The 25,128-nt window shown below is 54.5% G+C and overlaps 1 protein-coding gene across 1 annotated transcript in view; it reads right to left on the reverse strand.

Moving 5' to 3' along the window:
* Window positions 1-12,676: 12,676 nt before the first annotated feature.
* The window catches only part of LMO1 (LIM domain only 1), a gene marked incomplete at both ends in the record, with an annotated part of 35,381 nt that continues 22,929 nt past the window's right edge, over window positions 12,677-25,128 (reverse strand). Inside the window, 3 exons of the mRNA XM_082844753.1 lie at window positions 12,677-12,782; window positions 14,580-14,705; window positions 17,496-17,709. Of these exons, the coding sequence (XP_082700879.1) occupies window positions 12,677-12,782; window positions 14,580-14,705; window positions 17,496-17,709 (446 nt within the window). The remainder of the gene's footprint in view (window positions 12,783-14,579; window positions 14,706-17,495; window positions 17,710-25,128) is intronic.

Below are 25,128 nucleotides of genomic sequence, written 5' to 3' on the forward strand. Positions count from 1 at the left end.
CAAAGCACAGAGGTGGTCTGGCCAGGAGACGGCAGTGTGAACCCATCACCTTCCACATTTTAGACACTATATTGTGTTAATGCAGCCTAGCTGGCAATAGGTTCTTAGCAAGGGGTGCCACTCCTCCCAACACCTCCTATCCTCCAAGGTTCAGATTCATTGTTTTGAAAAGGAGCCACAAAGAATAAAGACACCAGAGATGGGGTGGGACCCAAGTATGTACTTCCAGCAGCTTAATGAAGCCGTCAAGGACAAAGGGGTTTCGATTCCTCCATTCTGCCTTCCTGCGTGTCAGCTTCATTCTAAGGCCGGTTTCCTTTGCGGTCATAAGATGCTTCCAGTGGCAAACAGAGCTTCCTCAAGACCACTTGTATACCTACTCACTCTGGGCCAATAATAGGGGCCAGGTGTACTCTTTTGATTTAGACTGATCATCTGTGGGATGGAGGTTGGGAGTCAACCAAATGTCCACCATATAGGGTGTCTCAGGGAGCTGCTCCCTAGTTCCTGTGGGAGAGAAAAAGATGTTCAAGCTTTGACTCTACTTCAGTCTCTCAACCAGACATACACTGCTTCTTCCTGGATTTACCTAAGAGAAATTCACCACTGCAACGAAGCTGATTCTCACCAGAGGAATGCATATTCCTCCTAATCACCTGATTTTTATTTCTCTCCAATAATTATGACCTGGAATTATTGTACTAAGGAAGTGTTTGACTCATGTCTGATCCTGCTTTCACAGGCTCCTCCATTCACAGAAAATGCTCCCCCCTGAGTCATTTGGGATATTGGCACCATTCTCAATTCCTTTCTCTGTAAGCCCCAAATGTCTTCCCTGGTAACAGGGGGTTGTACTGAGGAGGTGGCCACAGTCCATCTCGACTCATAAAAAATTGTTTACCCAATATGAACACCGTTCCTTTGGCTATTCTATTCTCTGTGCTCGCAGAAGCCCTAGGAGCAGAACATGGGTAAACTCCTTGGGAGGAGATACGGGAGGCTGGGTCTTCTGAAAAGGGAAAAAAGCAGACCTGAGAGGCTATGGCAGGTAGAGCATTTCACCTCTGCATCCCCAGGAGGGTTCTAGTATATGGTTTTTGAATGGGTATAAAAAAAAAATCCCAGCAGGGGCCCATGAGGAGCAAGTTATGCAAAACTCACTTCTCACCTGGGCAATTGGAAGTGCAGGTGTCCCCACCCCTGGTGTCTGCTCCCTCTAATTCACCCTTTACATCACCCCAGAGTGATCTTTCAAAGAGTACGAATCTGATCATGTCCTTGTTCCATTTACAAAGCTGTGACATTTCCCTGTTGCTTCGAGGATAAAGGGCCATCTCCCCTGCCTGACACGAGGGCCCCTGCAAGCAGCCTGCCCACTCTCCCCCGGGGCCTCTGTGTTCTGTGTTGCAGGCACACCGAGCTCCTGGACACCCTCCCCCCAAGCCCACTCTCTCCCACTTCTGGGCCTTTACCCTCTGCCTGCCATGCTCATCCTCCCTTGTTTGATGGTTCAAGTGTCCTTTCCTCAGAAACACTCCTGTTTGCCAGGCTGAGTTAGTCACCTTCTCTCCCTTCTTTCTGAAGCTCTATCATGACACGGACAACTCTGAGTTACGACTTTGTCACTGGCTGGCTCCTGACGCCCTTCCTTTCTGTGAGAGTTTCTGAGGGCAGGGACTTTGCTCCATTTCTTATGTATCTCTCTTGCCTTAGCCTATATTAGATGCTCAACATGCCTTGGATAGATAGAAAAGTGGATGGAAGGAGGAATGGAAAGAGGGAGGGATGGATGGAGGAGTTAAACCAACCTCACTCTTTTCTGCCTATGTCACTAGACAGCTATCGGGGATGGTTTGCGATGTCTGTACTTCAGATAAATTCTTTCACAACCTCATCCGTGCCTGTGATGGAAAATTGTGTGACATGGTACTACTCAGCTCTTTGAAGAACTGCCCCCAAAGAGGACCCAACAATGGGAGCCTGATAGGAGGTGCCTGGTGACGAGCCACAGAACTCTGTCCTAGGCCATGTCATGCCCAATTTTTAGCCAAGACATTGATCATCTCTGCTTGCACTTAGCATTATTACCCCTCGGGAGAGGCAGTGTTTAAAAATATCACCCCATGGTGCTGAACTCTGCCACCTGTTGAACACTTCTGGTCTATCAGACCTCAGAGTCCTCCCCAGTCAAGGGCACCCCCTGCCCCGGATCATGTGCCTTGTTCCACAAGCCAGAGACCATCCAGTATCTCTGTGAACTGCTCTCTACTTCTAGCCTACTTCCCTATGTGCCATGTGTCCTGCTAGGAACCTATTATAGCTCTCTATTGCCTTGTACATAAAGGCTTAAACTCTTCTTAATTTCTTGTCTCCCGTGTCAACTCCAAACACATTCTACCTCCCCATGTCCCGTCTTCTGTCTCAACCAGTCAACTTCCCCCTGTACCTGTAAGGGCTTCCCTCATATTTCTAGCTATTCTTTCTGTAAGAAGCAACTCTGTATCCACCTCCTCTCAGATATTTTTTTACCAGACCTCCTCTTCAGAGCTCTCACAACACGATACCCATTCATTCATCCTCACCGTGGATGGCTTAGATTGATGATGCATGCCTGAGGAACCACAGAGCAGGCGTCCTGCCCCAAGATACAGAAGAGCTGACTTCTATTCCCTCCTCTGCACCACTTGGCCACATTACAATGTCTTTTATTTCCTCACCTGTAAAATGGGCATATGAACCTGTGCTCTCCCAGGGAGGTTGTGAGACAAATACAGCAATGGAGGGGACATGGATTTAATAAGCAGAGACATTTCCATTATGGGGAGTTGTCATTTGCGCTGTTGGGTGGATAAGTTCCCAGAGGGTACAGGTCTGTGACCTCAGGAATGCAGACGGTCCACAGGGAACAAGGGGCTCTTGATATCCTGCCTCTAAAGTCTCTTCAGGCCTAAGGGCATTATTTTGCTGGACAAAGGGGATACTGATGAGCAGTGGGGGTAGGTAGAAATGTGAGCATTCCTTTAGGGAATAAAGGCAACCAGAAGTGTGATGGGGATCCGCTCATCACCCAGGCGGGGTCAGGAGCCCGGAATTTACATGTACTGTGGAACTCTGGGATCTGTGCCCCTTCCTCTGTGTGGAGCTTTTAGCCTTGCCTGTTTTCCTGCAAAAATCAGAAGGTGAAGCTTGAAGGTGTACAGGACTGGTAGAGCAGAGGATGGGGGGTTAGGAATACGATGCTTCACTCTTCAAAGTGCCGCTGGTGGTGAGGGTCACGAGAGACAAAGCCAGTGGTGGAAGGTAGAGTCTGACCCCTGCTTGGCCTGAGGTAGGACTTGCACTGTGGAGGCCTGGGGGTCCCCAGCAGGACAGGCCATGCCACTTTTCTTCTTATATTCCCACTCTAACAGGTTATGGGCTAAACATTGGTAGACATCTACTGCTGGTGGGGCTGGGAAGACAACATGCAGTAACAGCCTACCACCACGTGTCCTTTGACAGGGGACTCAAGGGCTCCCAGAATGTAGGAGGGGAGGGACCTCTAGGATTACGTAGCAAATCCCCCAGTGAACACAGGGGAGCAGAGCCAGATGGAGTTGGGAGCCCAAGTTAGAGGCCCTAAATTAAGGAAACATGTTAGGGCATCACCCTATATGATTTAAAATAAATACAATATCTAAAGTGCAAAAGAAAATTGTAGTTTTGAAATGACACAAACTTACACATATGACAAAATGAAGACTGCCCCTTGGGAATTCTCTGGCGGTCCAGTGGTTAGGACTCTGTGCTTCGACTGCAGGGGGGCCGGGTTTAATCCCTGGTCGGGGAACTAATCCCGCAAGCCACGTAGTATGGCCAAAAAAAAAAAAAAGATTGCCCTTGTTTAGTTTGGTTTTTCCACCTTGCATGTCCCAGACAGGAGGCAGAGGGGAGGAAGACAGGTCACAATGACGGGCGCTGTTGGCATCATTTCCTGGAGTTAGAGGCGCCTAAACAGGGGCCTCCCTTAGAATCCAGCTGCTTCTGGAGGCAGTGAGCTCCTGTCTTCCAGGCGAAGCCCACATCGTAATACTTGGAAGTGCTTTCCACCACGCTTTCCACTCTGCGGCTGATTGAGGACCAAAGGGCTCGGCCTCAAAAAGTTCAGGACCATGGAGAGCTCCAGGGAGCTCCACAGCCCTAAGCCCATTCTCCCTTTTACAGGGCCTGTTCAAGTCTTGCCTTTAAGCAGGGAAATTTTGAAGCTCCGGAGGGGATGATGGCCACAGTTCAGCACTGGTTTTCCCTGTACCCCTCCTCCTCAACACTCTCTCTTCATCCAACCCTACCAGTTCGGGCCCATCCTGCCCAGTCTCCTCCAAGCTCAGCCTTCCTGAACTCACTGGGGCATGTGCCTGGAGGGAGAGGATCCTCTGATGATGCTTCCACTGCCCAACAGCCGGGAGGCTTCTGTAAAAAGCCACAGCCTGAGGCTGGGTGGGAGGACAAGGTACAGGATCCCTCTGCAGATGGGAAGTGGTAGTAATTAGCCTTAACAGGGAGGGAAGGGCAGCCCGCTTCATTACAGGGAAATGAGATTTTTAAATCCCATTTTAAGGGCCGGCCACATCAGCTCTAAAATGGCCTGTGGTGAGGTCTCAGAGCAGTTAGTAATTAGCTCTCTTGTTTCTAATGAAAGCAGAGGGGCGGGAGGAGGGGTCACTTAATGAACACAGGGATTAGCTTCCAAACAGGCCCTAAATAAGAAGACAGGTGCAGGGAAGGGCATGAAGGCCAGGCCAGGCCAGCTGGGCCCCAGGCTGAGGGGCAGCCAGCCTGTGGGAACTTGGAGAAGGGGGTCCAGGGTCTCCTGAGCCTCACGGAGCCAGTGTCCACTCCAGCCCTACTTCATGCCAAGTCCCCCTCAGTTCTTCACTGTGAGAGGGTAGGGGTGGATGGTCGCCTGGCGTCCCCAGCCTAGAAGCAAGTGGCTCTGGTGTTAGCTGGATTCTGGAAATCCATGGCCCTGCATGAAAGGCCAGGATGAAGCAGGAGGGGGTGTCCACAGGAGCCAGACAAAACAACCCTTCCTCCGGGGGGCACCTGATGGGGTGCCCTGTTGGCAGCAGCAGGAGTCCCCAGCCTCAGCTCTGTGATGCACAGCTAAGAGAAACCCACCTGCCTTGCCCCTCTCTGGGCCAGGACAGTCCATTAGGAACCCTGAGGCTGAGCCTCAACCTGGACCTCCTCCCCTCAGAAGAGACCAGCCAGGCTGAGGGCGGTGAGGTCTGGAGAAGAGAAAAAGGAGGATTGGTCATGCTAGTCCCATTGTCCTGTGGCCCTCTGTGCATTGCCAATTCCTGCTTTTACAGCAAATCTTCTTTTTCCCTGGAAAACTGGTCCTGCAGAGTCTGCAGAGAAACCTACTTTCTTGATGCCTCCTCTGTGGAGGGCAGTAATTCCAGGTGTTCAGAACAAGCAGGCTAGAATTCCCCAGAAGCCATGGATCCAGTCGACATGTCCCAAGTTAGTGGTATTATGGGGCAGGGAGACCTGTGATGGCAGCCAAGATCCCCAGCCCAGTTTCTTGGTATTTTAAGGAAAACTATTTCTTGTTAACCTGGAAAACAAAGGAAGAGAAGCAGCGAGCAGGCGTCAGGGCTGAGTGATGCTTTCTCTCCTCCGTGCACTGGGTGCCCAAGTAGGATCCTTGGCTGGAACGCAGGTCTCAGGATGCAGGAGACAGAGCCCTGGGCCAGGCTGAGGGCCAGGAGGTCAGGCTTCCAGACCAGGCTGGCTACAGTGTGCCCTAGCCGTTGCTTCCTCTCTGGTCCTCAATTCCCCCAAAGTGAGCCCTTTGATTAAGGTGGTCCATAAGAATGGGCTAGAAAAGGTCATTCCTTCCCACTCTGTCTAAAGTAGGCCGCCCTCTAGCTATTCAGAACTATATTTAGCTTGTTATTGATCTATTTGTTTATCATCTGTCTCCCCCACTAGGCTGGCTGTAAACTACACACAGAGAAGGACCCTGGCTGCCTTCTCCACTGGCATTTCCATTCCTCTGCGCCCAGCACCATGCCTGGTGATTCATGTCTGCTCACTGGCTGGCAGGCTGGTTCCCTGACTGAATGAATGATGATGCACTAGGGACTGCCTCCCTGAGAAACCTCCAGCTCGGGGATTGGATGACTGAGAAACCTCCAGCCCAGGGATTGGATGACTGAGAAACCTCCAGCCCAGCGATTGGATGACTGAGAAACCTCCAGCCCAGCGATTGGATGACTGAGAAACCTCCAGCCCAGCGACTGGATGACTGAGAAACCTCCAGCCCGGGGACTGCATGAGCTGCCTGGAGTCCCACCACCGCTCCAACCTTGAACTGCCTCTGACTCCATCATCCGGAATCGCTCATCCCACTCAGCACCCAGCTTAGGCCAGGGCCAGTGACAGGCTCAGTTAGGATGTGCAATAAGGGACAGAAGTGCCCAAGGGCCCTCCTTACCCAAGAAACAAGTTCTCAGTTGGGGGATGGTTTATAGTGAGAAACAGTGGTGGGGCAGGGGGTCCAGGGGCTCTGTCATGGGTAAAAGCTACTGTGCACTCCTAGATCCTTCCACTGCACAGGGCTGCCTCTAGGTGTCCATTTCACATGAGAATTACGTGTATGGAATCTGGAGTTAGAACAGGTCTGAATTCAGATCGAGGTTCTATTACTAAGTAGAATGGCTCTTTGAGCCTCAGTTTCTTCAACGGTGAAATGGGGATGATGATAATAATAGCGCCCATAGCAACGGGGGTGATAGAAATAGAGTTACAAGTGGCTCAAGTGGGTTAGGCATGTTTTTACTTATGAAAGCCCACGGAGTTTGTCCCACACTGGTCCCAGGGTGCAGTGCCCTTTCCAGAAAGCACACACCGATGCCCAGGAACAGCCTGTGGGGTGCAGTTAGAGGCTGCTGTGGGGAGCCCAGGCCTCCTGTGGGAGGGTCCCAGGCCTCAGAACAAGTGGACCTAGACCTGGCTCTATATAGTGAATGTTCCAGCAGTGACTACATGTTCTGTTGTTTACCGTGAGCCAGTCGCAGTTGTGAGTATGTGCTGTCCATGTGACGACTCAGCTAATGTTCAAGGCAGCCCTGAGAAGTAGGTACCATCAACACGCCCCTTGTAAGGATGAGAAAACTCCTCGTCTGTAAGATGGGAGTAGGTAAGCTGCCCAAGGCTGTACAGCTGCCACGCAGAGGAGCTATGATCAGAACCCACGTAATCTGGCCCCTGAGCCACATGCCACCACCATGCCACACTGCCCACCACCATGCCACACTGCCCTTTGCCACCATGGTCGCCCTCACCCCACGCCTTCCCTGCAGTTAGAAGATTCTTCCCAGACTCTTTGCCCACTCTCTCTCCCTTCTCTCCTGCCCTCTGTCTCATCTCTCCCACGTCCCCTTTCTCCTCCATTTCCTCACTCTCTCCTTTCCTCCCTCCCTTCCCCGCCTCTCATTCCCTCCCTCACCTCTCCCTGTCTCTGTGTTCCTCTGTCTCAGGTAAGTGGTCCCTGATCGGTGCTGGCAGATGGGGAGGGAGGTGGGAGAAGGGGAACCTGGGTCATTTGGGGGAAGCCTTTGGCCCCCTGTGGGGAGAGCCCCTGTGGTCCCCAAGTGCAGCAGGAGACCAGGTAGAACGAGAGGTGTGGCCTGGGAACTGCCTCAGTCCCTTTAGTACCTCAGACTCTGGAAGACAACAGTGTACCTGCCGTCCAGAACTATAGGGAACTCTGGCCACCACAGGGCTTCCCACTGCTCACAGAGCAGACGCAGGAGGTGTGAGTCTGTAAGTCAAGCTGAGGGAAGAGCCCCTGGCCCAGCTCTCCTCTGGAATCTGGTTGTGCCTGCAAAGAAGGCAGGGGAATGGGGGGATGCAGACCTCCAACCTGGGCGCCACAGGCAGCCAAAGGGCACCTGAGCCCCCGAGGGACTCACGCTTTCCCTTCAAAGGCCATAATCTCTGCCAAACCCAGTGCCAGTGGGATAGACTTGGGACTGGGCTGCTTGTCTTGGGCTCTGAGCATGTGAGTTCAGAGAATCGGGGTCTAGGCAGCACCTACTGGAAGCCTTGGGTAGGTGTGCAGCCTGGGGTCTGGAGAGAGGGAGAAACCAGTGTTTTGGGGAACCCAGCAGCACAGAGGGTTTCCATCAGTTCTCAGAAAGACGGATGCTGCCCCAGAATAAAAACCATTTTGTAGCGTCCAGAATATTTGAATCCAGGTCTTTTTCCCACTGGAAATAGGTTTTAAAAGCTAATTTCCCTCCCTCCTTTCTGAGGCCTGGCCCAGCTTCTCCCTCTTCCTGCTACAGCAGTTTCATAGTAAAGTGCCTCTCGCCTCTGCCCTGCACCCCTGATGAATGCCTTGAGCAGCAATGGCGTTCCCCTTCCTAGGTGCGGCCCTGAGCCCCTAGCGAGGGTCATGAGGGTCTAACCCAGGTGGAAGGAGCCCCAGCAAGGGATGTCCCCTGATCCAAGAAGGGGGTGAAGGTGGTGAAAGGGAAAAACCACATGGTGGAAAGAAGTTTGATGTGAAACTTATCATGTGAGCACTAGACCCAGCCCCGAGGGGAGAGTGGGTGAGTGTGGCCTCATTGGAGCCTCAGGGCTCAACATGGCAGCAGAAACAGAGAGGTGTCGCTAGGTTGTGGGCAGACCCACTGGTTGGAGGGGCTATTGCTGGGTGATGGAAAATGGCCCCAACAGGAGGGAGCTCAGGAACAATCTACTCTGGAGGTACCAAGAGTCTGAAGAGATCTGGACACCCTTCACCCTCGTGTCTGGGGGTAGGAGGTTGCTACCTTTGCTGGGTTAAAGCAGTAGGAGAGTCTTCCCCAGGGGCCAGGAGCAGAGATGAGGTTTGCTCATGAGGTGCTGATGAACCAGCACTCTTTTCTGGATTTTAGCTGTGTGTGTGCCTGCGTGCGCGCGTGCACGTGTGTATGTGTGTGTGTGGGTGCGTGCACGTGTGTGTGTGTGTTTGGGTCATCTGATCATTTTTTCATGATAGACCAATCCTGATCAAGTATTTTTCTGGACCAACTTACCTCCGTATCAGCTCATCTTTATTCATTCATTTTTAGCTAATTATAGTTTGGGAGGTAACATAGAGCTAAATATTGACTTGCAGACTGACAGAATTCTCTCACTGGAACTTTCACCAAGAGTGACGCACAGTCACAGCTACAAAGCATCTTTCCTTAACCTACCCTCACCTGGTGGCAGCACCCGCAGATGGGTGGTGCTGGAGATCACTCAGTGCCAGGTTTAGTCTGGCCTTGACTATCTCTGACAGCTTTAAGGGCGAAAGCAGTTACCTCCATGTAGAGGTGAGATTTCCCAGGCAGGAATTTCACGTGGATTCCACCTGTGGCTCCTACATGTCTCATGATATGGGGCATGGTTTCTGGGACCAGGCCCAGGAGAAGAGGACCCATACGAGATTCCAGGATGGGCCCTGCAGCAGTGTCAAGGTTAGAATCCAACTCCTTTCCAAACACAGACGATGTGGTCCAGCTTCAGACCAAGGAGCGGGGGCATAAGCAGGTGTCATGTTCCATGGGTCCCAGGCCCCTTGTTAGAGTATCTCTGACACCAGGGCACTAAGGAAAGCAGGTGGGGAGATGGGGTCCCAGGGGCTGGCTGGGGATGGAGGGGATCTGTGCATAGCTAGTGCAAGGCTTTCCACATCCCCACTACCCACAAGCCCCAGGCCGAGGCTTGAGCTGCCACAGCCTCTAATGGTTCACGTTCAGTGCTCCCTGGCTTCCTCAACTTCAATCCTCTGTGGTGAGCTACGGCCTCAAGGAGACCCAGGTCAGGACCATTCATGCCCTACACTTAAACAGGTTTCTCATACACAGTGGCTGGGGAGGTCAGGCTTTTCCTGGGTTTCCTCTGGGGGTTGCAAATCCTCTCCAGGTGCATAATCCCCGGCCCCCAGTAGCCATTCCAGCCCCAGCTTGGTTGTCCTGCTACAGAGAGAGATTGGTCTCCTCTCTGGCTCTCTCCCCTCCCCCCTACCATTGGTTCTACACCTGCCGAGGCAACGCCTGTGTGGCCTCTTCCTGGGGGCAGCTGTGGACTGCTATGGGTCTTCCTGTGCAAAGGGTTTCCTACTCACGACCTCATGATATCCAGGATGGTGACCCCAGCTCACGTAAGCACAGCACTTCACAGTGTAGATCTCAGCCTTGCAGCTGTCCCAGGACACAGATCATCCCCATTTCCTGGATGAGGATGGTGAGGCAGCAGTAAGTGGAGCCATGATGCTGAACTTGGAACGTTCCATGTTAGGCTGAGGAAGCCCCCTGTCCAGGTATGGGGCAAGCAGAGTGGGGCTGGGGTCATCTTAGAAGGCCAGCTCTGCTCCTGGGGGCTTTCAAAGCCCGGCTGCCTGACTTTGAGTCGATCTCATTGTGAGTGAATTAATTGTTGTGCAACCTACAGTGTGAGACAAGTTAATTACATAATTACTGCAAAATGACACGTTATTTCATGGCTGCAATATGGTAACTCTGTTGGAAACAATCGTAATTGCCCAGAAACTGCATTCGAGTGGCTCCGTTATCTCTCGATAACCATGTAATTAACTTGTTACAACTTTATCTGCAGCAGACTCCGAAGTTAGGACTTGGGTCCTTGGGGTGTGCACAGCCAACCTAGACATAAGGGCCCAGGGAGGGTCTGGCATTGAGGGCTCTGCTACAGTCCAGGGAAATAATGTTCATGTTGAGCGAGAAAAAAAGCCCTCATTACAGACTCCAGCCTCAAGCTCATGTGCTCAAACCCATTCACAATCTCACATGGTCACACACAGACGACAGCTCCCTGGTCTCACCAGACCCACTCAAATATACCCACCAGACTCACTCAAATATACCCACTGCAGCCTCTCTTTTCTCTCACGTACATGGGTGCGGCTCCTTCATAGAAAGTGGAAGCCACAAAGTAGAGAACTCATACCCCAAGATCTTTGGCCCTAAAGATCCCTTCCCACGGACTGGGCCACTGGTCACAAAACCATATCTTGGAGACGTAGCCACCTCCAAGCGCCCATAAGAGCTCAGCCATCCTCCCGCTTCACTCAAGTGGAGGAGCAGGCCCGGGGGCAGGTGACGTGAGATGGCAGCGCATCCCCGCTTCGCCCAGGCAGCCAGTTCCCTGCCCAGGAGCAGGCAGAGGATGAAGCTGTAGGCTGACTCCATCTGGGCTCTGGTCTGTGGCCAGGATAAAAACCGTCCCTGGGGAAGGAGGAGTGGCCTGATGGTCAGGGGAGCCTGTCCATATAGCCTTCTCTGTTCAGGTTTTGGACCCAAGGAGCCTCTCTTTTTAATACTGTTCAGTGATACCTTTTCAGTTCCAGGCTACGTGCTCGGCACTACGGGTTCAGCCACGACCAAGACAGCATCCCTGCTGCCCGGGGTGAGCCTAGCTCAGCCGCTGGATGTCTGGCTGCCTTCCAGCCTGAGTACCTGCCGGCGTTCTGTCTGTCCCTACCTATCTCTGCCTACACATCCATCTACTTGTGTGTCCATCTCTCCTGCTTGCCAGTACGCGTATGTCTGACTGTGTGTCTGTCGACTTGTCTGACTCTGCAGTCGTCACACATGGTCCCATGTCTGCTGGAGGGAACCAGCCTGTCCCAGGTCTCCCCGTGGTGTGGTGTTCGTCCTCACCTTGATGTGCTCTGTTTGTTTTCCTGGCTTTCCCCCTTCTCCTCAAGGGCACGGACTGTGTCCAGTCCATGATTCATCCTTGTGTCTGGTACTTGCAGCGCAGGGCTGAGACAGACAGATTTGCCGACGGAATGAACGAAAACCTCCCGCCTGCGTGGGCTGAGTTAACAGGGAAACAGAATTGTTCTCACTCATCCAGGGGAGCAGAAAGGCAGGCCCCAGGTTGGGCCCAGGCTGTAAGGAAGAGACAGCAAATGCTGTCCGTCCCCGTGAAGGTTAAGAGGGGTTTAAGAATGGTGCTCCCATAGCAGGGAGCTCAGGATTTGGGGTCCTACCATGTAGGCAGACCAGAGCTGGGTCCCTGTCTGGGCAGTCTGGGGGGTTTCAATGGTGGATGTAACACAGGAGCCCAGGGAAGGGAGGTTTTCATCTCGGGGGCCAGGATATATGCTCTGCTAGGGGAGGGGGAGGACACCCTAGCCCCACCTTCTGGCTCAGGGGTGCTTGGGGTTGTCCCTTCCCCTCCAGCTTGTTCCCGCCAAAGCCCACCTGGAGCCACCCTGCCGGCGACGGCATACATGAGAGCCCCAGGCACCCCCCCCGCCCCCACCAAGGACCAAGGGGGGGGTCTTGTTTTACTCCCAAGCCAAGGGGAGGGGCCCCAGGTCTGTGTCAGTCATGTGATCAATGCAGAATAACCTCCCCGGAAACATTCATAAGTTTAATCCACGCCAGTAATAAAATCGCATTACATTTCTCATAAAATAAATGTTCCCATTTATATACAGAAGACAGACTGTACAGGCCCAGCCTGGCCCCAGGAGGGGTCACACACAGACGGGCGGCGCTGGAGGAAGGGCCCTTCCTCCCATCGAGGACAGAGGAGCTGTAATCGGCAGGAGAGCGGCTGGCCAGCCGGGCGGGTGGGCAGGCGGGCGGACGGACGGACGGGCCGGGCGGCCAGGCGCCGGGCGTCACTGAACCTGGGGCTCAAAGGTGCCATTGAGTTGCCCCTCCTCATAGTCCATCTGACACAAGATCATGTTGTTCTTCAGGAAGAATTTGTCTCCCACACAAAATCTGGAAAATCCAAGCAGGAGAGAGAGGCCATGGAGGGGTCCCAGTGGACGGTGACGGCTCCAGACAGGACCCCGCCCGGCCCAGGAAGTGGACGTGTGGGAAGTGAGGTCCCGGGGAGCCTGCTCCTCGAGCTTTCCAGAGGGGATCCCTGAAAGTCTGTCGACCAGGCCCTGCAGCCTGGGGCGTAAGACACACAGATAAGCCCGGGCCACAGCCCTTCCACATAGTCAGAGCTCCTGTGGAGGTGGGAGCGGGGCTGGGGTCGGAGGGCAGGTGTAGAAATAATGTACCTCAGTGCCAGAGAGGGAGAAAGGGAGGAGGAACAGAGAAATAGGAGAAGACCAACGGAGGAGAGGGAAGGAGAGAGGCAGAGATGGAGCACAAGGAAGGGATAAAACGGCTGGCTTTTCCAACCCTCTGTTCCCCTCCCCAGCTGAAGGAAATGGCTCAGGGAAGGGCACTCTTCCTCTAAACAGGATCTGTGGGTTTCCAGGAACATCCTTCCAGGAGGAGGTGACGCTGTCCCATCATCTTCCCTCGAACCCAAAGAAGGCCCTGCTTTGCCTCTCTGCCCATCTCGGTCCTCCTCAAGCGCTGGAGGACTCAGCCCTTCCCACAAAGACGTGCCCAGGGTGTCTGAGGCCTGTAGTGGGACCCCAGGGTCACAGGCTCAGTCCCAGCAGATCCCACTTCAACCACCAGGTGGCGCTGCAACTTCACCGAGCCCTTCCGGCAGTAGGTCTGGGCAGAGCCCCAGGCAAACCAGCACTCCCTGCAGGTCCCTCTGGACCTCACTCTCTGGGAACACTTGTATGAACTCCTTCCTCACCTGGGGGCTCCTGAGAAAAGGGCCTGCCTTCTGGGGCCCGGCCCCCAGCCAGGGTTGAAGCGCTCTGGCTCCTTAGGTCCCTAGGGTCTCCCATGGGGCTCAGGGCACAAAGTAGGGGCCAAAACACCAGAAACAAGGCTGGGCTGGAACCAGAATCACAGAAGTGAGTGACCGTTCCCCAAGGGGATTTCACCCTCCAGGTCTGGGAACCCTTTTTCGCTGGAATGTCCATGCGTGCTCCTGCATGTAGCACACACACACGGCACAGGACATGCATACAGAACCCTTGTGCGCACACGTTTAAAACATGCATGCACAATACATGCATGGGACTCCTCTGGTGGCACAGTGGTTAAGAATCCACCTGCCAATGCAGGGGACACGGGTTTGAGCCCTGGTCCGGGAAGATCCCATATGCCGCGGAGCAACTAAGCCTGTGTGCCACAACTACTGAGTCTGCACTCTAGAGCCCGCAAGCCACAACTACTGAGCCCACATGCCACAACCACTGAAGCCCGTGTGCCTAGAGCCAGGGCTCTGCAACGAAGAGAAGCCACCACAATGAGAAGCCCGCGCACCGCAACGAAGAGCCCCCACTCGCCACAACTAGAGAAAGCCTGTGCGCAGCAATGAAGACCCAATGCAGCCAAAAATAAATAAATAAATATATTAAAAAAATAAATGCATGGACACTACACACACTGCACACAGCTCATGCATGGCCCCGTCCATTACATTTGCACAGAGCTTGTACTCCACAAACATGTACATGCGGTATCGGAGGGCACACATTTGGCTACAGGGCTCAGGTGTACATAAAACACACACATGAACATACATGCTCACAACAACATGCACACACAGAATCCGCATTTGCATGCATGCCTCCATGGCACTCCTGGTCTGTGGCAGCAGGTGTCGGCTGGGGTCTGCTGAGTGTGTTGGGTCTGTTACAGGCCAGCACTCACCTCTGGTTGCAGAGCTGGCAGGCGAAGCAGTCGAGGTGATATACATTGTCCCGGGCCCGCATCACCATCTCGAAGGCTGGAATCAGCTTGCTGCAGGCAGCGCAGTTTCCTGTGGTGCCGAAGAGCCTGCAGAGGGAAGGGTGCAGAGGGCTCAGGCACCTGTTGGGGTGGTGTGGGGGGCAGGGGAGTTGCCTCCATCCAGGGCCCCACCTGCCCTCCCCCTGGTTCAGCAGGTGGGCCTGGGCAAGAGGGAAGGAGCACAGGTGACAGTGTCTAGATTCTGCTAAGAGAGAAGGCTTCAGAGAAATTGGCGCATTCACCCAGGAAGGAGACTCTGGGGACCCAGGTGTTGGCTGACACTGCCCGTCCCCCAGCTTCACTGACAATGCCCCCTCCCACGCTTCCACTGGGGTCCCTCAAGCACCTGAGGTCACCAGAAGAACACTGGGCTGGGCCCTGAGCAAGGACTCCAGACTCACACAAGCCTGAATTTAGAGACAGTCTGCTGATCATGGGCTGTGTGTCCTCAGGCAAGTTACCGAGTCTCTCTGAGCCTCATCTATTTCAACGGTAAAATGGGGACCATAATACATTCTTCACAAGCTTGTTGTGAAAACCGTAACCTCTCAGTCACAGCTCCTTTAGTAAATGCCTATGTAGCGTTTGCTATGTGCCAGGCACTGTTCTAAGGACTCTCCAAAGACCAACTCATTTAATCTTGACAACAACCCTATGGGATGGTCTTTCTGCTACCAACTCATGGTGTGACTTGCCTAACTCTCTTCTTTTTTTTTTTTTTTTTTTTTGCGGTACGCGGGTCTCTCACTGTTGTGGCCTCTCCCGTTCCGGAGCACAGGCTCCAGACGCGCAGGCTCAGCGGCCATGGCTCACGGGCCCAGCTGCTCCGCGGCATGTGGGATCTTCCCAGACTGGGGCACGAACCTGTGTCCCTGCATCGGCAGGCGGACTCTCAACCACTGCGCCACCAGGGAAGCCCTAACTCCCTTTTCTTGAACCTCAGTTTATCCTTCTTTAAAATGGGAAGGCTGGACTAGATGATCCTGTTCAAAGGTGCTTCTAAAACAGGACCGATGCCAAAAGGAAGTCCCAAGGCCATCTGGCACGACGCCTCTTTGGGGCAGGCACCCCTCCTCTTAGCTGCTGGTTGCAAAGCTCTAAGGACAGGGAACTCACTCCTTCCCCATGTAGGCCAGTCCTTGGCTGAATGTTCCAGGGGTCTGAGCCAGCCAGGCCTCTGCTCTGCAGACTGGCAGCGCAAGCCCCAAGTGAGGCAAGGGGGCTGAGAGGCGGGCGGGAGGCCCTCTAATCCCTGATTTGTCCAGCTCAAGCTCGGGCGCCTGCAGATGAGCTTGGCTCCATTATTCATCAGCCTGAGCTGCCTGGTGGCTCAGATTAAGGCAGACAAAGGCCGGGCCAACAGCATCTGCTTGCCAAGAGGGGCCTTTCTGGCCACCAGTCCAATGAGAAGTGACTGCAGAGAGGCGGGCTCTGGACAGCCATTCTCAGGGGCTGAGCAGCTCAAGGAAGCCCCGCACCCACGTCCACCGCGGCACACTGGCCCACCAGGCCCCGAAGTCATTCCTGAGCCTCTGCCAGCGTCCGGGAGAATACCTTCAGGCTCCAGTAGCTGGCAGGGCCCAGGATGCTTGTGGGCACATCAGCTCTGTCGATGAGCCCATCCTGTACTGTGGTCGTCCCTCTCCAGGTCCTGTGGACTCGTCAGATGGTCTGTCACCTCCCCTCAACCTGGTAGGTTCAGCCCCCAGGTGATGTCCTAAACCTCCAGACCTGGAGACCCCTTCCAGGTTGCCGAGGGGTGAGTCCGCAGAAGCATCCTTAACCCCTCCTCCTGGCCTCAGCATCTCTCCTCCAGCCCCAGTCAGGAGCACTGAGTCACACATCCTGGTTTATAGCACCACTTAAAAAAAAAAAAAATACTCCTGCAAAGGCAGAAGTTAAAAGAGAAGGTGCAGGCAGGTAAATCTTAGGCTCTCCGGGGAAACAGGGGAGCCTCTGCTGATGACCCCGCCCTCCCTCTACCCCACGACACGCCCAGTCCTGAGCAGAGGGAGCCCCAAGAAGCCTGGCCGTGACCTACTAATTAATGCGATGGGCCTTCCTTCCCCGCAAGGCCCTGCCGCCACCCAGCAGCCTGCATGGGAGCCAAATGCAGACGCTGGGTCTCAGCCAGGCCCCTGCTTTGTGGCCTCCTTCCAGCCTTGCTGATGTCATAGACGGCCTGAGGGAGGGTTAACTGGGGAGGAGGAGCCCCGGGGAACAGGATCCAGGTTGTGGAGGAGGGTGGGTCAGAGCTCTGAGGAATGCCAGGAGGGGAAGCGGCAGTCTTTTCACCATTCACAGAGGGGTAACCTGAGGTGGGGGAAGAGCTTCAGGACTAGTTCAAACCCAGGTCTTTAAGTTCCAGCAGCAGCAGCTCTTCTTCTAGGGTCTGGCTACCTACCAGGCTCCCCAGGCGTGGGGGTGTTTAATCCCAGGGCCCACCTGGAAGATGGGGAGCTGGGCCCTGGGGAGATTGAGACGGAGACCGTCAGGCCAGAGGGGCCCAGGGAAGTCAGAGCTTCCCCACCTGCTCCTGGAAGCCCCTCCAGGGCGTCCCTTCCCAGATTTCAGGGACGGGGTGGGTCAAAAGCACCCGGCAAAGGCAGGGCCAGAGCCATACCGGTGCCCTCGGGAAGCTTCTCTTGGGTGCCCAATGGTAACAGATGTGCCCGCCCAGGACCCGTGCTGGGCACTGAGTCCAAGGGGCAGGACAGGGGCGGGGATGAGTGCAGGCAGGATGCTGGGGCTAGAGCAGGGCAGAGCGGTGCCAGCCTTGGAGGATGGGGCTTTCTGAGCAGAAGGGCTGGGGGGCGGATGGGGTGGGAGGCCGCCCACCTCAGGTAGTCGCGCCGGCACAGGATGAGGTTGGCCTTGGTGTAGAGCGTGGAGCCCACCTCGCCCAGGCGGCAGTCACAGCAGGCGCACTTGAGGCAGTCCTCGTGCCAGTATTTGTCCAGCGCCTTCAGCAGGTAGCGGTCTTTGATCTTGCGGTTGCAGCCCGCGCAGCCCTTCTGCTTCCCTTTGGGCTGGACGGAGAGCATCGGCATACCTGCGGATGGACAGACAGATGGACATGGTGGGCCCTGCGGCTCCCACCTCAGGGTACATCCCTCTGCTTCTCTCTGCTGCCCCCTTCCAGGAGCCCTCCCCGTCTCCCCAGCAGCTGCCTCCCCTGGGCCTGGGTCCCGCCCTGGGGGGCCTGCATGGCACGGCCTCCTCCCCTGCCCTGTGAAGGTCCTCCAGAAGCGGCGGGAGCCCCGCATCTGCTCTGCTGCAGGGCACACAGCTAGTCCTCGGGTCCGCCTCCCTGAGTTGTTCCTCTCCTTCCAGCCACTGCCCCCTGTGCCGTGGGATCCACGGTAGGCCTGAGGTCTCCTCATGCAGCCACCATCCATTGGCTCTTTCGGCAGCCCTGAGAATGGCATCTCGGGCTTGGGGTCCACTAGAACCCCCAGATCTTTTTGCCACCTCAAGACTTCCTCACACTGCTGTGTGCTTGACCATTTTAACCTAACACGTCAGGCTACAGCCTCTTGATTATGGAGGCGTCAAGAAGAAAGTGAGGGCTTCCCCGGTGGCGCAGTGGTTAAGAATCCGCCTGCCGATGCAGGGGACACGGGTTCAATACCTGGTCCGGGAAGATCCCACATGCCGCGGAGCAACTGAGCCCGTGCGCCACAACTGCTGAGACTGCACTCTAGAGCCTGCGAGCCACAACTACTGAGCCCCCGCGCCGCAACTACTGAAGCCCGCGTGCCTAGAGCCGGTGCTCTACAACAAGAGAAGCCACCGTAATGAGAAGCCCACGCAGCGCAACGAAGAGTAGCCCCTGCTCGCTGCGACTAGAGAAAGCCTGCACGCAGCAACGAAGACCCAATGCAGCCAAAAATAAATAAAATTTAAAAAATAAAAAAAAAGAAGAAAGTGAGATGCCCCTGTGATACTCCCAGGGGGCAGCAGGAGCTCTGGAGCTCCTGGTCAATGCTTGGGGAGGTAGCTGGGCCTGGCCTAGTTGACACTTTCCTCAGGAATGTTTCTAGCTAGATTCAAACTTCCTACCTGCCCTAGCCTGAGGAAGGGGAGCACCGGTGCCCCAGCGTCCTTGCTCATCCTACCAGGATAAGAATCTTGGAGACACTGGCCCTCTCCCAGGGCCCATATGAGCTTCCCGACATACAAGGACGTTGTAAGTACAAAAGACAGGAATCTCAGCATAGCCTTGACCGGAGGGAGGGGCAGACCTCCCACCAGGCAAGCATGTACACTCACGCATACCCCGTGCACACAGGCAAAGTGTGCAGGCGTGGGCATGTGTGTGCACAGAGGCACAGGCTCCTAGCCCCCGGCCCTGAGGCCATAGGGAGGGGCAGTTGAGAAGGAGGTGGGGACAGATGTTGTCTGGGAACCTGGACATCCACGTGGAGTCCTGAGGCTCGAGCGTGGTGAAGACTAGGCTTGGAGGGAAGTGCGGAGAGTCTCAGAGCCCAGCTGGATGGTGGGTTTGCCTTGCACTTGTCTAAGTCTAATTGACCCTCACAAGGGCTCAGATGGGTTGAGGGGTCACCGCTGGGGGGAACAGCCCACGGCCTCCTGCCTCCTCGGTTTTCCAGCAAGCCCCCGAAGACTCCCTCCCCCTGGGCCCAAGGTCTCCACAGGACCCCTGCACTCTTCAGGGCTCTGGGTTCAGCTCCTGTTCCCTGGCATTCCTCCTCTCCCTCCCTCCCCCTCACTGCCCCCAGCCCGGAGTCAGAGCTGCTTCCTTTCCCTTCCCTCTTCTGGGTTGTGACCCTTCCTCAGGCTCCAGGAGAGAACCAGCTTCCAAAGAACCTCAGTCTCAGAATCCACAGATGTCAGGTGAGAGGGGCCCCCAGAGTTCATACAGGCAAATGCTCTCATTCTACACATGGGGGAACTGAGGCCCAGACAGTCCAAAGAGCTAGTGTAAGCCACTGATCAAGCTGGCCTCTGGGGTTCTTCCTCCCTCCTATGCTCTGTCTCAGCCTCGCTGCCTCCTCAGACTTCTCTTGGAGAGGGGGCGGCCCCCCAGCACCCGGGAGCAGCAGGACAGGTGAGGGCAGGAAGGAGGCAGCGCATCCTCCCTCCTCCAGTGCCCGCGGGGCCCATCTGCTAGCTGGGGAGTTTGCTGCCTAATTTCCTTAATGCAGCTCTACAGGTTAATTGGTCTGAGAGAGTGAGGGGGCTCAGGCCCGCCTGTGTCTCCTCTGACAGGGGCCAGCCCGGTCACAGAGCTCAGGGGAACCCAGAGAGGCCGCTGGGGAGCAGGCCCACCCGAGAGCTAAGGGGGGCCTGAGAGGCCCCTTCCTAGGCCTGGCCTACAGGGATCAAATGGGGGAGGGGTCCAAAGAGCTGGATATGGAAAGGTCTGGGGGCTCCCAGGGTAAAACTACTGTCCCTGGGGCCTGTGGAAGGCGCGCCCAGCCAGCATAGCTATGCATATACATTCCAGCTTGGAAAACCCCAGACCAAGCCTCTCTCTAGTCCCCTCACGGCTGATTTTCCCCTTGCTCCCCAGGGCTAGCAGCAGGCCTGGCTCCCTTCCCAGCAGCCCTGAGCCCTCCCAGGGCTCTATACTTGTGCTATCACTGGGAGGGGGGGTGAGTGGCTGGAACATCATTACTCAGGGGATACATCTGGCCCACTGTTATGCCCCCAAATGAAGGGGGATCCCAGCACTAGGAGCGTCTGTCCTGCTCCATCTTCCGTCTGGCCTGGCTCCTAGAGAGGCTGAGCCTGCAGGGCTGTGGACCACATGGTAGCCGGTAATTCCATCAGCAGTGGGACCGAGCACCTAGAGGATGCGGGGAGGATGCGGGGAGCAAAGCCACACGCTGCCCCAGGTCCCCCGCCTGGCATTCAGCAAGTGCTCTGTAAGGCCTGAATACCCTGCTTTAGGGTGCTGGACTCTGCTTCCTGGGTCCTGGAGAACTCTTTAAGAAGCCACATGGCTTCTGCCAGTGTCTGATGTCCACTGAGACACGGAACGCCAGGCCCAGCCTGGCTGAGGAGGTCCCAGAGCATCTGGGGACCATGAGCTTTCTTCGCCTGGGAAGGCTGAGGTCCTGGGAGAAGTCTGACTCACCCTTCCCTTTTTTACCGAGCACCCACACTGTTTGCCCTCATTGGGCTAGTCCAGGAGACTTGAAAACACTCCTGGAAAGGTGAAGGGCCTTTAAGGGGGGCATCTATAATCACCTTCTCCCAAATAGAGCAAGATGTTCCCCAGAGGGTCTGGGTTCTCCCTTCCTGTCCTGCCTCCCCAGCTCCCACCCAGCCTGCCTGTCGGCCCTGCAGACACCTCTTCCCTCCCTCCTTCCCCTGCCCGGCTCTGGGAGCTGAGCCTCGGGCCATGCACTTTCCATTAAGGAGATAGCATCCCTTTGCTGAAGTCCATTTGGGATCCATTTTAGTGTTATCTAAAAATCAAATCTACATGGTAATCCTTTTAATGTACTCCTGACTTTAGAAAAAAACAGCTTTGCGCTCCTTCAGGAAAGGTTTTAAAGCATTACCCAGTAATTACTACTCACTCATGAAAACACTGACATTTTACAATGGACGATGCTTGCCCCTGCCTGCGCGTGTGGGCTCACGCTCAGACGCAACACACGGGACCCAGCAAAATAAACCAATTCACTCAGCCCGTGTGTTCCCCCAAATCTCGGGGTGTGAGGGGGACGACATTTGCGAGGAGATGGGCCAGACTCCTACCCCGCCTCTCCCCTGGGCGGGCTGATGGTGGAAGGAGGCAGCCTCCCAGTCTGACTCATCCGGCTGCCAGACACTTACCCTCAGCTCTTTAATCTGGGGAGAAGCCAGACAGTCCCGGTGACCGGGAGGCACTGCCAGAGGTCATTCAGCTCTTCCCGCATCCTCGAGAGCGGTCTGCCAGGCCAGACCCAAGTCCTCAGCAACTCCTGCCCACCTATCCCAGGACAGCGTGTCCCTCAGATGGGACTTCTCTAAGGTGCCAAGGCCACCGGCTCCCGGTCCCACCCGTGCCTCCAGTTTGGACAGCACACTGAGCCCGGCTGTGCAGCACAGCCTGCTCACAGGTGAGCTCCTCTGAGGCAGGTCCTCCTCCACAGAATGCCCACCCCATCCAGCCCCATGTCAGGTCATGCCCTGTGGCTCCCCTGCTGGAAGCCACTGTGGCCACCACTGGGAACTCTACCTGGCATTCGAGGCCCCCTCCCGCATGCCAGCACCCCCTGCATGGCACTGCTGGCTCTGCTCCCTATAGAATCCCAGGAATAATATCCCTTTCCACCCTGCAAATGGATCTCATTTGCTTCTGCCCTAGAGCCTTCCCTCCGCCATTGCTCCAGGAAGAAATGCCTTGTCCTGCCTGTCCCACTCTTCCCCAAAGGTCAGAGTCAGCAGTGGAGTTGAGGCTAAGAGCACAGACTTTGAACTCAGAGAACCTACTTTCCGATCTGGGAACTGTCCCAAGTAGCTGGAGGGCTTGGCACAAACCCCTTTACCTTTCCAAGTGTCATCTGTGAAATGGGGCCATACTAGTCTCCTTCCACCAGACTATAGTGAGGGTAGAATAAGGTTCTGCAGAGGAAGCCACAGCACAGGGTCTGGCAGCCAGCTGGGACCAACAAACAGGAACTGGTGCATTGTTAACATGCACCCTGGGATGCCTTTCCTGTTCTGACACTTGTTTTTTCGCTCTTTTAACTTTTTATCTTGACATTTCAAACTTCCAGATTTTGCAAGAACAGAAAGAATTCCTGTATACCCTTTACCCTGATTCTCTAAATATGAACATGTTGCCATACTTGCTTTATCCTTCTCTGTTTATCTATCCATCTACCTCCCTCCCTCCCTCCCTTCCTATAATTCTTTTCCTGACTCATCTGAGAGTTGGTTTCAGACATGAAGCCCCTATACCCATATATACTTTGGTTTGATTTCCTGAGAGCAAGGACATTCTCTCACGGAACTCCAGTACAATGATCAAAACCAGGAAATTATCATTGATCTAATACTATTATCTATCCATTCAGATTTAATCAGTTCCCCCAATATCTTTTATAGCAAAATAAAAGTCTGGATCACGCATTTCATTCAGCTGTCAAGTTCAGTCTACCTAAATCTGGAAGAATTCCTAAGCCTTTCTTTGTGTTTCAAGACACTAGCATTTTTGAAGAGTACGGGCCAGTTATTACGGAGTTTCCTTCAATTTGGGTTTATCTGACACCTTTGACTATATGACCTTAACTCCTCTGTACCTCTCTGTTATAAAATGAATATGAGAATAGCCCTCATAGAGTTTCCACGAGGGATCCAGGAGCTAATACGTGTGAAGTGCTCAGGACTAACCGAACCTGGCAGTCAAAAGTTAGCTCTGATTGGTGTCACCCCATTCAGCACATGGGGAAGGATGACCTTCGTCACAGCTCCATCTCAGGCTGCTACAACAGTGATGGGCACATTTGGAGGATATTACCCGATTTGAATGTGCAACCATGGTTCAAGTCACGCAGGCACTGGTTAGAGTCCAGCCTTACCCAAAGGATAGTCTAGTGGCCACTGGAAATGTGTGCAGGAGGTCAGCCCCATCTGTCCCACAGGCTGCTTCAGGGACAGTCAGAGGAGAAGGGGGCTGTGGCAGCTCAGGGGGCGACAGTTCAGGGCAGGTCCCTCTGTGTGCCCTGGGAGGCCTGGGGCACAGGCAGGTGTAGGCTTGGGATTTCTCATCGTCTCTCCACATGCCTCAGTACTGTTCCAAATCCATGCCCACACAGCAAAACACAGCTGCCCAGCACAGTGCTGGGGCTTCCTTTTCTCACACTGGGGGACAGGCAGGGAGCCTGGGCTGGACTCTTCTGGGGGCTAAGGGCATTCTGCAGGGAGATATCACTGACTGAACACTGAGCAGTGCTCAGCTCACAACTGCTTTATGAGACAGGTACCATACAGGCCCCATTCCTGTCTACTGTTGACACGTTTTCCCCCCTGAGCCTGTCCTAGGCTCCGCTGCTGGTGTGGGGCACCTGCCCCTCCTGCAGGCAGATAGAGCAGGGGCTCCATGGATCAGCTCCTGTCCGGCCTCCTGTGTGGAGCCCTGTTCTTGATCCTGGATAAATCACTGTGGCTCTCAAGGCCTGTCTGTCTCCCCAGCTGCACAGTGGGAATGATTCTAGCTTGTACTTCTAAGGATGTCCTCAGGCGTATGTAGGATAAGACCTTGCATTAAATGCACCTCTTTCATCACAGAAACCAGCAAATACCCTTCCAGATGACACCTATTCCCATTTTAACAATGGGAAAACTAAGGCACAAGAAAGGTTGTGACTTGGCATGGGTCACACAGAATGAGACAGAGCTGGGATTTGAACGCTGGCAGCCTGTCTTCAGGGTCCGAGTACTGGACTAAACTGCTCTGATGCCAGGTGGTGCGCTGCTTACCTTGAGATGCTAGTAGACTGGGGAGGAAGACATCACAGAGGTTAGGAGACACAGAAGGTATGCACATGTAGGTCACACGTGCAAACATACACAGCCGCACACATACTTTCACACATACGTGTCATCACACACATGCGTACAAGGTCCACGAGAGGCGGGACTGTGTCTGCTTATTCTCCCCAGAACAGCTTTATTCCAGGCTCCAGCACAGCGCCAGCATACAGTAGGTGCTCAGTAAGTTGCATGAAAAGACAGACCCCTGCATCCAAGGACACGCATGCATGGGTGTCACATAAAAATATACACACATATGCCTGAGCCGTCACATGCACACTTACTGCCTTTTAAAAAACTACACTTCCAAAAAGTGGATCGTAGCTATAAATCAAGCTCTGATTTGAACAAAACCCACGAATGAGAAGACTGGTGCTCTGTTTTTAATTCCACTTGCCCCAGGAAATGGAGGAGCACAAGCCCTGAGGTTTCACCCACGTGGACCCAGGCAAAGCAGGGGAAATTATCCAGAAGTGATCAGTCCCACAATCGTCACACCCATGTCAGCTGCTGGAGGGGTAGGGTCTGGGTCCCTGCCACCTGCAAGGTGCTTGTACCCAGCGGGGCCCACACCCGGGCCTGGAACTGCAGAGTAGGATCCCAAACAGAGCCAGCCAGCGGCCCCTCCTCGGCGTCAATCCTGTTTAATAAGGAAATTTGAAAGTGTAATCTAATTTTGCAGAATCTCTTTAAATCTCGTTTTCTCAGAAGTAACTTCATTTCGCACGGACACATCCAGCCTCGTGCGAAGGCCTCCATTTCACACCAGTTTTATCTCCACAATTTCTCGTCTCACTGCACTCCTATCCCAGGGCCTTGCCACGCACCAGGCGAGGCCTGAACTAATAGCATTTCCTACTCATTTGGAATCAAAAGCCAACGAGAACAACTGTTGAAGCGCACGGCTACAGCCACCTAGAGCACGCTCATTACCGCCTCTGTGCACAGCCCCTCGCTGGTAGCTGCTCATTGGATT

Source organism: Leucopleurus acutus (assembly GCF_964270905.1).
Source record: "Leucopleurus acutus genome assembly, chromosome: 8".
Taxonomy (NCBI): Eukaryota; Metazoa; Chordata; class Mammalia; order Artiodactyla; family Delphinidae; genus Leucopleurus; species Leucopleurus acutus.